General features: G+C 41.7%; 1 protein-coding gene across 1 annotated transcript; it reads right to left on the bottom strand.

Moving 5' to 3' along the window:
• Positions 1–6,982: 6,982 nt before the first annotated feature.
• hoxb1a (homeobox B1a) lies at positions 6,983–11,346 on the bottom strand. The gene is made up of 2 exons (XM_044051227.1): positions 9,920–11,346; positions 6,983–8,744 (listed from the first exon to the last, which is right to left on the bottom strand). Exons 1-2 carry the CDS (start codon positions 10,761–10,763, stop codon positions 8,392–8,394), a joined length of 1,197 nt encoding a protein of 398 aa, XP_043907162.1. The 5' UTR covers positions 10,764–11,346; the 3' UTR covers positions 6,983–8,391.
• Between the last annotated feature and the right edge of the window lie 782 nt (positions 11,347–12,128).

Raw genomic sequence — 12,128 nt, 5'->3', positions numbered from 1 at the left:
ACTTTGTCCATGTTTTGATGGGAGTTCATAAATGTCATCCAATTATAGTCATTACTCATTATTTTCATATCAAATATATTGTATATGAGTTTCAATAAGACACACGTGACATTTTCATGAGTGTATGTACATACTGACATACTGAGGGAAAATACTGAACTAAATGAAACCATTTGAATGAAATATAACAATATAGAAATTTGAATAAAGCATTTAGTACTTGATGTGACATTTGGATAAAAGTTAAATTATGACACTATTACATGCACACTGTAAAAAAAAGCAAAAACCTCTCAATTTCACCAGTTATTATTGTATATATATATATATATATATACATATATATATATATATGTATATATATATATACTGTACGTATATATTTTTTTAAAAAAAACAACCCACAAACCTCAAGGTTATTACTTTTAACAATGTATCCACAGTTTATATATTATATTATTTATTTATTATTATATTTATATATATTTTTTTGGCCACGTCTCAATAATTAAATTTCTTTCATAATTAAACAAGGACAAAATACAAGAATTCATTTGGTAAAATGCTTTGGAGAGTGGAGATTTGTGGTGAATATTAGACGAGTGCACGAGATCACTACTGTCAGCATATTAAAGTGGATCTGTGCTGTTCGTCTCGCTGACCACCCCGGGGCCTCTCCTCTCTCCTCTGACTGTCAGCGCCTCTTTCCAGATGTTTTGGATCTGGATCTTGGTCCTCCAGGATTCCCATCCTCCTCCTCCTCCTCCTCCTCTTCATCCTCTCTCCCTCCTTCTCTGTGTTTGATTCTGTTGCCTCAACGTAAGAATTGTGTACTTGAAGCTCACTGAAGTCCTTTCTGTGGTAAAAAGTCAGCTGATGCTTTTCCAGAACATACCGTATTTTTCATGAATGTTATAATGTTGTTGTCCTGATTGTCTGTCATTGTTGACTTTATAATAATTCAATTCCATGGTCGTGTGCAGTGGAGGAGTCATCTGTTCCTGCACGTTCTTCTCATTTCTCCCGATTTAAAGATCGTTAAAAAGACTGTTAAGCCTCATAAAATAACGGCATGATTGTGATATTAAACTCCATCTTGGCTCAAAGCTGCGGTTGCTGAAAATATGTAACTCAAATATGTGTCTGGATAATTGGGTCCACTGAGCTCCAGATGTTGTGGCTCAATAAGTTGTTTGTGTTAGAAGTGTTTAAAATAGCAGGATAATCTCAGGAGGGAAGGAGGTGACAGAAAACTCCGCCCTCCAATCACTGTGGATTCTCAGAGTTCTTCCTGCTGTGTTCGGACATCATCTGGAGATTTGACAAGGTTTTTGGCAGGAGAACCTCCAAAGAATGTGTGAAATCTCTGTTTGGCCTTTTGTGTGCTTACATGAACGACGTCCAGAGAATGTGGTGCCACACGGTGGTGTAGTGGTTAGCACTCTCGCCTTGCAGCGAGAAGACCCGGGTTCGAGCCCCGGTTGGAACAAGGGCCTTTCTGCATGGAGTTTGCATGTTCTCCCCGTGTGTGCGTGGGTTCTCTCCGGGTTCTCCGGCTTCCTCCCACAGTCCAAAAACATGCAATGTGGGGATTAGGTGAATTGGACACTCTAAATTGACCATAGGAGTGAGTGTGAGAGTGAATGGTTGTGTGTGGCCCTGCGATGGACTGGCGAACTGTCCAGGGTGTACCCCGCCTACCGCCCGATGTAGCTGAGATTGGCACAGCACCCCCCGCGACCCTCTGGTGGAGGATAAAGCGGTTAGATGATGACTGACTGACAGTAGCTGCAACCAGAAAAAGCCAAAAAAGCAACCAGACCGCAAGTGTGGTTGCTTTTATCACCTTTTTCTCCACGGCGCTCCCCCTCTAGTTTGAGTACATGACTCCATCGTTAACATCCAACCATTGTCTACCAGTTTATCTTCACTGTTGTAAAAACTCACCCTAATGTAACATTAACTGTGATGTGTATGATCCATCCTCCACTGCAAAAACAGCCTTACTAGAAACAGGCCAGATTATTGAATTGATTTACATTTGCTTTTTTTTTTTTAAAAAAAAACAAAAAAAACAAGAAAATGTCTGGAATTAGCAGTAAAACTAGCTTGTAGCTATAATATAGCCACTGTCAGACTGTAGTGTTCCATAAAATGAGGAAAAACAGACCAACAACTGGACAAAATGTAAAGAAATGACTTTTCCCAAGCAAAAAAGATTGTTGTCATATAAGAAATGTTCAGACTTGAATTTATTCAGTGTCATTTATTATATTTGCACACACACACACACATCAGTGATGGTGAATGTTGTATCTGTATTTAACACCCTCAAACAATAATATATTACTGAATGATATTTTGTCATAAAACAAAGACATGGGTGGTAATTTTAAAAATCTGTGGGATTAAAAAGTTAAATACATTCATAAATAGGGTTTAATGGGACTGATTAAAAACATCTATAATAATCAAATAGGTTAAAAGGTGGTTAAGTGTTTTTCTTTATATTGAGTTTTCTTGCCTGTGATCGACATGGTGGTCTTGCTCAGACAATCTGTGACGATTGCTTTTGTCTCGTGCCCACGTGTTTTCCTCAGGAGGAAACATCACTCCTCTGATTATTTCTTAACAGGAGCATTTGGGTTTTCATGCAAACAATTGTTTTAGGTCGTTAATGGAAATTAAAGTTCTGTAATCTGGGATTAAGAAATGATATATTTTTAGTCTTAAAATAAGAACAGTGTCTTAGAGATTTCTGTTCTTCCTCTCTGCTTAAGTGATTCCACCTCCCTTCCACCCTCCCTTCCCCTCTCCTGACCACGTGCATTTGTTTTCAACGGAGCAGGTTCAATTCTCGCCAATCGGAAAAATTCTGCTCCAATGTTTCCTCGTTTGTGGCCCCTCGCTCGGTCAGACAGTTGTCTGATTTTTTTCACTGGCTCGGCCATGATGCAGAGAACGCCTAAAATAACACTATCACTGCCTCAATCTTATATACGTGTGTGTGTGTGTGTATGTGTGTGTGTCTTTGCACATGCACAAATCTATGCAGGTAATTGAGACTCTGAACTCTTGAACTGTAGCCACACCACTTTATCATTCAGTGCTCAACATGAGGGCATGACACGCGCACACACACACACACACACACACACACACAGGCAGAAGGCCCTGTGTTGAACTTGAGATGAGTTATGGAAAGGAAAACAGGAGTGGGGGGTCAGACCGTATGAGGTCAACGAGGAAGAATCTCCAGTGTTTCTCAAGGTCTCTTTCTCTTCTCCTTCTTCTTCTGTTTTTATGGATTTCCTCGTCCTTAAACTCTGATCTAACTCTAACAGACTCTGATATTTATATAATATATATATAGACATATTATATAATATATAGACATATTATATAATATATAGACATATTATATAATATATATAGACATATTATATAATATATATAGACATTTCTGTAAAACACTGTTTTACTTCCAAACATTTCTCGACATCAAATGCTGCTCTGTTGTTCTTCATTTGTGTCTGATTTTGTCTGTGAATGGTCTTTATGGAGTCACTTTTGGTGTGGGTTTGATTTCCACTTCCCCTGCCAGCGCCAGCGCGTCGTTTACGCTTTCACAGAACACGTCAGAGTCCACGTCTGTGCCGCCTTTTGCTGTTGAGTCTTGTCTTGTTTATTCTCCTTCTGTGAGGAAGTGATTTTCTCTTGGAGCATTCATCGTGCCTCCTGTCTCGTGCACTTGTGTATTCACCGTTCTTAACAAGTTCATTTCTCCACTCTTTCACCTGCATTCTAAATTACATTTCATAAAGACAACAACATAATTAGGTTCATCTTCAGTGCTTTCATATTTTGTGACGATATAACCGTGTTCCTCTTCATCCTCTTCATGAAAACCACACCCGGTTGCAGCGTGAAGAGCTTAAAACACACCGGATGTCGCAGCAACGTTACAAACACAACACTTAACCCGGTCTCCAGCTGTGGCCTCACTGTGTCACACACAGTTGCCAAACCCAAACCTCCCGTGAGAGAAGAATTTTCCCTCAAATGCTTGTAAACTGCTGTAGGTGAAAACACCTCCCAGCCCACTGTGACTAGAATGCTTTTATATTCCAGGAGGTTGTGATGACATGCAAACGCCCAGTGTACAGTTACAGCTCCAGGGAGCCCTGGGCCCCTGATTATCATAAATATAAGTCTGTAAATGGTGCACACGGTTCTTCCAATTAAAAGTCACATATGAGACAATCCTCGCTGTCGCAACCCTCCCATTTATCCGGGCTTGGGACTCGTGGCCCCTCGTAGCTGGGGTCAGTCTAAAAGTGTCCAATTAATAATGAGCAATGGGGACTGGGTACCTTGCTCGGGGGTACCCCGGCCCTTGAACTGGCAATCCTTCAGTATTTTTAGACTTTAAACCAATAGTTGTGCACATACATTGAAGCAATGCTTCACTGTGGGCTGCAGCAGATTATGTGTGTGTGTGTGTGTGTGTGTGTGTGTGTGTGTGTGTGTGTGTGTGTGTGTGTGTGTGAGGTGATGACTGAGCTTGCCACCCATTCTCACAGAGAAGCTCGTCCAGACCAGCAGCAAGGAGATGAGACCTCGATGATGAGGAGGAGGAGGAAGAGTGTGTTTACATGTTTAGATATCCCAGAGGCTCTACAAAGGTCAGCAGGTCGGCACAGCACCCGGAAAAGCCCCCGCTACATTCCTCACTGTAGTCCCGTCAGTGTGTGTGTGTGTGTGTGTGTGTGTGTGTGTGTGTGTGTGTGTGTGTGTGAGGGTCACCCAGAGGCCACACGCAGCACCGTGGAATGTGAGAGAGCCACAGTGAGAGATTGTTATTGAAATGCATGAAGCTGTGTGTGTGTGTGTGTGTGTGTGTGTGTGTTGTCAAACGTTGTGTTTCTCTCTTATGCGTGAGGACAAAGATTCGCCTGCTCCTTCTGATCTTTTCCTTCACCTCCTGCTTCACTTTCACCTCCAATCAAACTTTCCCTTATTTATTCAGTGTTTCCTCTGAGTCTGTGTCACTATTTACACCTCCTATCATTCAACATGTTCATGGCGCGTTTATGTTCTTCTTTTATCGTTTTTATTAATGAATTCATATTCTTTATATAATTTAGTTCCATTTTCTTTGTGTTTTGTTGTGTATTTTTCAGGCATAAACTCTGACCTTGTGTAGTAGACAAAAGTAACACACACTGGCTTTTGAGGAAGTGACTAAAATAAGAAAATACAAACACTTCACTGACAACGACGACGTCTCAGCTTTACATAAGAGGAGAAAATAGCCCGTTTTACTTTCCTGTTGAAAGTGAAAACTCAGTTACCTGCTTTTCGGTTCTTCAATCTCTGTTTTAATGATTCTTTAACAACTATCCCTGATGGAAACCACAGCTTATGAAACAGCTTCAAACATCTTCATTGAGGCAAAGAAGTCATGGAAACCAGACTGTATGTGTGTGTGTGTGAGTGTGTGTGAGTGTGTGTGAGTGTGTGTGTGTGTGTGAGAGTTGAAATCAGAATGAAATGAACCTCTCATCAGGCAACAACATGGCTGATGAATTTTTGGGTCTTGGAAATAAAAAGAAATGTCTGTACTTCTTAATGAAGCTGAAATGTAAAGCCCTCACCTCCTCATCTCTTTGCTCCAGACTATAGATTAACATCAATCTGGCCCCCTTGCCCTGATTGAGCATTTTATGGCTCAAGCTGTATGTGCAGTAAATTAAACACAGATTCATTTCAAGTCCCGCCTTCTCAAAAGTGTCTCTGTCAGGTAATAAATCAAGATATTAAGTTATGTTATGTTACTTTTATACTGTGCATGTGCACGTTTTATGGTTTTTAAATTATTATCTGGAACACAATCATCCTGGAGGTGGATTTGTGGGTCCATGCGACACAGAATAACTTGCAGTATCCCGGAGAATAAAGGACTTTTTATATATTCTCTCAATGAGCATTTACCTTTTACTTTTTCATCACATGCTAAATAAAAACTAACAATAAAAGCAGGTGAGGAAGCTGGATTGACAGAATAATCTTTACTTGAGGTAGTTTGGAGGAGAAAAACAGACAGGCAAGAATGATTGGTCGTCTCTAAGGCAGCAGAACTAGTCTCCATTTAAAAAAAAAAAACCAGCAGGCATTATGGGAAAAAAAGAAAAAATCACAGTATAAAGGCCAAAATCTACTCTGATGATATAACATATGATCTGTACTAACTAAATGCATGTTCTAATACTTTATTTAACTTTTCGACACATGGACCTCATTTATCAAGCATGTTTTCATTTTATTTTCATTTATTTTATCTTCTCAAATTCATGATGTGCTCTAAAGCTAAAATGTAGTGTGCATTTTAATTTCAAGCCCTCGTTATACAACACAAAAGAAAAAATATAATATGAAAGGGTTAAATCCTTTTCTATTATACTAATGTATAATAATAATAATTAAAAAAAACATAAATATGATAAATGAGGTCCAATAACCTTGAATTATTGTCTTTTTTTAGGACAAAACCATCCACATGTTATTTGTCAGGTATGAAGTGTTCTGGCCTTCAGCAGTAACATGAACATATTACTCTGTGGGGGAAACATCTCATTTATATACACACTGTATCCCATAATCTACAATCAATAATATTAAAAAAGGGTCCAATAATTTATTCTCATGAGGAAAAGGGAGAAGTAGTAAAATATAAAATGGCCTCATTTCCTTCTCAACAAGGACACATGTATGAAAAAGGCCTCAAAATGTACTCAGTAGTTTTTCATGTACCACACGCACACACACACACACACACATCTGCTCACAATCACACACAAATAAAACCCTGAGTATTTGTGCCAAAAGAGGCTCCCTGTATTATTAATCATAAGGCTCATTAAAGGTCCAGTGTGTCATTTTTGAAACTGAAGATGAAATAATCAAATACATATTTTAATGAGTGTACATTCACCTTATTGTATGAATTGTTGTTTTTCATTATCCCAGAATTAACCTTTTATGTAAATATCAGTTCCTGGCTCAGCTCGATGGAGGCCACTGTGTTTTTAGAGGATCCCACGATGGAGTAAGTAAACTTCTTTTTACATTTTACACACTGTACCTTTAATTTAGACTGGACTCTGGTCTGTACAGGTCCATGTCAAACACTGCTGTGCCTTCAGTGGGTGAGTTTTTCTCTCAGCTCAGCCCACAACAACAAAAAAAAAGCTAACGTGCTATCTTCAACTCCAATTCCAAGTAACTCTAGAATTCAGACATCATCTAAAGATGCCAAAGTGCATCTTAAAATCATCACAGTGGGTGGATTCCATCATCGCCCTGTGCCAGCAGTGTTCATTCTTCAGTATAAAGGCCCTGCATTCACAATCTACACGATTTTATTAATAATTAGAGCCGGGGACTGAAATCTGAGTCTTCATGTCACCAAGCACCGGAGGTGTTCTTCGTCTTGTTGTGTTATTTCACACATGTAGCACAGTTTTGCTCATGTTGATGACTTCTATGTAAAATGCCTTCATCACACAGTGTCCACTCAGGCCACTGTGCACGTTTACACTCACAAGCCACTTTATTAGGTACAGAGGACACAAAGGCACCTGGTGTGGTCTTCAGTGTTTCTGCTTGAAGGTTTTCTTCATACCTCCGTTGTAACGAGTAGCTATAGGAGTCACTTCAGAATGTTCTCCTCTGGCAACAACGAGGCTTTTTGTCCCAGAAAACATTTTATGTTGATTTTATGATATTTCCCCCCTTTTTGGACCATTCTCTGTAAACACTAGTGTGTGAAAATCCCACTAGATTAGCTGTTTCTGAAATACCAGCCAGTCCTTCAGCAGGTCATCATGACCATGCCCCTCAGTGCATATGGGATTGGCTGATTAGATATTTGCATTAACAATCAGTGGAACAGGTGAACCTAATGAAGTGGCTGGTGAGAGCATATGAAGGAAAAACTTCACTTAATGAATAATTCTGTCACATGAGGAATCCAACAAAAGTCCAGAAAAAGAAAGGTTTGATTTAGGGAACATGATAAATGTAAAGTATAGAATGGCAGCTTAGAGTCCTTTTATCTTCAATCAAGCCTTAAAAGCCACCACAACAATGGAGATCCTGAAGAGTCTGATCTGCCAAGTTATAGCATTGTTCCTTGGCTTGTGCCTCATCCCTTCACAACGTTTCATTAAATCCTGTTCATTTAATCCTGCTAACTAACAAACAAACACACAGATAAAAGACGGAGGTTCTAACATGTGAAACTGAGGAATATCAAAAGTATCCAAAATGAGTTCTGGAAGTTTGGAAGATGCGAAAGAAAGACTATTTCAGTGAATTAAGGTCCGGTCACTACGACTCCGAGCTCGAGGACGCGCCTGGAGACATGGACACGGAGGACTGATCGGTGTCCTCCAGGTCTTTACTGAATCCGCCGCCGGTATCAGAAGAGGAGGAGGAGGAGCGGGCCGTGGCGGACGCGCCCTCGCGCTCGCGCTTCTTCTGCTTCATGCGCCTGTTCTGGAACCAGATCTTCACCTGCGTCTCGTTGAGCTCCAGCGTGGCGGCGATCTCCACGCGCCGCGCGCGCGTCAGGTACTTGCTGAAGTGGAACTCCTTCTCCAGCTCCGTGAGCTGCCGCGTGCTGAAGTTGGTGCGGATGGCGCTGTTGTGTGCGCCCGCGAGGCCGAAGTCTGAGACCTTCACTGGGGAGACAAAAGTGTTGTAAATGTTAATATTTACACTTTTATGTTTGACAGTCATTTACCCTGTAGGTCCAACTGTTTATGTTACTTATTATGAATTTGTATTTCACGTTTTATCCCGTTTTGTCAAGTCAAACATCTCAAATGATCTATACAGTGTAACTATATGATGTGTCTGTCAAAATCTATACTATTCAACCAACATACCCATGGAAATAAGCATTATTGTCCTTTGTTTGGGTAGTTTTACACGCAAACTGGAACATGTGTTTCTATCTGCGCAGAAGTTATCTCCTGAATCAGACTAGCACGTCACAATGGGAAGAGAGGGGGGAGGAGGGGAGAGGGAGGGGGACTTCAGAAGATAACAGAGAAGGACAGACTTCCCAGGGCGAAACAATCCGTCTGTTACATCCATTAGAGAGAGTAAGAGAGAGAGAGAGAGTAAGAGAGAGACTCAGACTCAGGTGGACCTGTTATGTGTGTCTGTTATATTGTGTCCTAATACGTCAGCACACACACATACAAGGTCAAATGTTACGACCTATGAGATAATGATTCGCGGGGAAACATCTTAAATCAAAATTTTATGAAATTACACGATGAGGTTGAGCAGCTGATTTGTGTAGGCGACAAACTAATGCACGTGATAATGCACAAGAAATAATAACATTACTGCATCACATAGATTTTATTCGTACTGCTTTTGTTAAAATAACATTAATGGAAACGTCTATATCGTTGTTTTTTTCTTGTGCAAATTTCTGAGGGCTTTTGTTTTGAAAATCCGAACAGCTAAAACAAAAAATAATGAAACAAAAGTAAAAATAAATAATAATAAATTAAGGCACTGACATGTATTACAGTAATATCCTCTTAAATCATAGTGAAACATTTGTGTTTGTCTCTTTGTTGCCTTCATGTTTCCACACTGTGTTGCTGAAAATATATTGTTTCGTTATTCATAAAAAAAAAAAAAAAACAATAACTGGACGAGACAGTCACTAAAGTGAACGTGTGAGAGGCCGTGAAGTGAATTACTGTGATATTACTGTGACCTCAGACACTCTGAAATAAATAAATAAACAAATAAATAAACAAATAAATAAACAAACACATACATAAATAAATGAATGAAAAAAATAAACAAATAAATATATAAATACAGCTCTTACCTGTCTTGGGCGGGTTCCTCTTCACCTTCATCCAGTCGAAGGTCTGTCCCTGTCCGGCCTGCTGACCCTCCTCGTCCCCCCTCTCCCGCTCCTGAGACACGGGCAGTTCTCCGTATCCTCCCCCGTGCTGAAGCCCCAAGTAGCTCGCCGCGTCCAGACCCCCGCCGAGCTGCTGCGGGTACTGCGGCCCCGCCAGAGCGCCCTGAGGCCCGCAGTAGGCCCCGGCGAGCGCCCCGTAGCTGGGGCCCACCGTGGGGGCCGAGCTGGAGAAGGTTGATTGATGATAGTAGGTGGACTCGTCCATGAAATACTGCGGGTGCACGCTGGTGTTTGCGGGGCCTGTCGCTGCAACATATTCCGAGTTTGTACTCACGCATGAAGCCTGGGCCGCGTAGGCCCCGGTGCTGCCGTTACTCCCGTTATTATAGGGATGCAATAATCCGCTTTGTATGCTTTGGCTCTGGTGGAGGTGATGATGATGATGGTAACTGTTGTGCGTCTGCTGCTGTTGCTGCTCATGGTGATGATGATGATGCTGAGGGTGATGCTGTGTTGCTCCCGTGGCTCCATGCGCGCCTCCGCCGCCGGTGCCACCGTACAGCCTCCCGTCCCCGGTGTAAGTGTCACTTCTGGTTCCATTCACTGGAGAAGGTGACCCGGCGGATGCTGAGGGGAAGACGCCAGAGGTGACGGCGAAGCTCTGGTGCTGATCCAGAGCGTGCTGATGATGCAGAGGATGGTGGTGTTGGTGATGGAGGTGATGTCCAGATTTGGGAGCAGAATAGGCGCCGGGGCCCGATCTGTTACAGATGGAGTATTCCACAAAAGAGTTCATGTTGTCCATGAAGACACAGGGGGACAGTGGGGAGACAAGCAGGAAGCCAAAGATGAGGGGAGTATAAATGAAGTGGAAAAATCATCAAAAAGCCAAATTCTCCATATAAAAATATCAGTTGAATTTGAGAAATAAAAGCCAAACCCTATGATGTGGAATCATAAAGCAAAGAGAGATAGTCCATGTCAAAAATAACTCACAAAATAATAATAATGATGTGAGGAAAAAACGGAAGGTAATTTAGGGAGAAATCCGTCCAAAATAAAATGAAGGAAATAGAAAATATAGAGAGCATAAAGTTCCAGTATTGAGGAAGTGGAGGCTGCACGTCTCCAGACACTAAGTGTTCTGCTGTGATGGAGGGCCTGTCATTAGCTCAACTCCAATTTCCAATGGCTCACCGGGTGACAGCGGGAAATACCGCGAGAGGACACAGACAGAGAAGAGTCGAGTCACCTCTTCACCTCCACACAGGTTACACAAGGAATCCCTCCATCCCGTCTCTCTCACTCTCTCACTCTCTTTCCTTTCCTCCTCCTTCTCCTTCTTTTCTTACCTCTGCCTCGGGTCACGTGGTTCGTCGTGGTGACCGGAGGCCAAAAAGTTTGTCAGCCGGTGACTGTGTGTGTGTGTGTGTGTGTGTGTGTGTGAGGGGGGGGAGGGTGGTTGTGGGAAACATTTTCGATTCAGGAGCGGAGTTTGCGCGCGCGCGTTCATGTATTGGCGCACGCGCCTCATCCATCACTCGCCGTGACATTAGCGCGACAAAGAGACTTCAATCAAACCGGCCCATCAATCTGATATCAGCACGGATCTGTCAGAGCAAAGAGAGAGGCAGAGAATAAAAGAGGAGCTGTGAGCCTGCTGCTGCTGCTGCTGCTGCTGCTGCTGCTGATCCACACCTTCCCCCTACAACATGCTCCCACAAATCACACATGCAGCAGCCATTTTAACCATATATATACTGTACAGTTGTTCCACAGCTCCATTACTCTCGAGGCCCCGTCACTGCAGTACAGTGCTACTGCTGCTGCTGCTGCTACAGGTCTAATCTTGTTCACCTCAGTGCTACACTGTTACTGTGTATCACTAATCTGCTGCTGGGATTACTATCATGACAGATTGCATGAGCATGTAATTCATTAAATGGTAATTCAAAAGGGCCAGGATTTCCATATGGCCACTTAAAATGTGCACTGATGCGTATCAACACCGTTTTTGACAGAACTTGAACTCAGGCAATTTGTTTTTGCAAATAAAATGAGGAGATTATCAGGGATTATCCTCAGAAAATGAGCTATATTTGATCACATTCATCACATGCACACACTTTTCTGTTACTCATTCTGCTTTGAGTGGGTATATTATTTGTTA

The sequence above is a fragment of the Solea senegalensis genome, linkage group LG19, assembly GCF_019176455.1.
Source record: "Solea senegalensis isolate Sse05_10M linkage group LG19, IFAPA_SoseM_1, whole genome shotgun sequence".
Taxonomy (NCBI): Eukaryota; Metazoa; Chordata; class Actinopteri; order Pleuronectiformes; family Soleidae; genus Solea; species Solea senegalensis.
Note: the sequence above shows the minus strand (reverse complement) of the source record. Positions and strands in the feature narration are given on the sequence as shown.

Bases quoted from the DNA above. Each gene is read 5' to 3' on its own strand.
- hoxb1a (XM_044051227.1), bottom strand. From the start codon at position 10,763: ATGGACAACATGAACTCTTTTGTGGAATACTCCATCTGTAACAGATCG. The intron at 8,745-9,919 runs GTAAGAGCTGTA...TTGTCTCCCCAG, and splicing joins GAGGAACCCGCCCAAGACAG to TGAAGGTCTCAGACTTCGGC.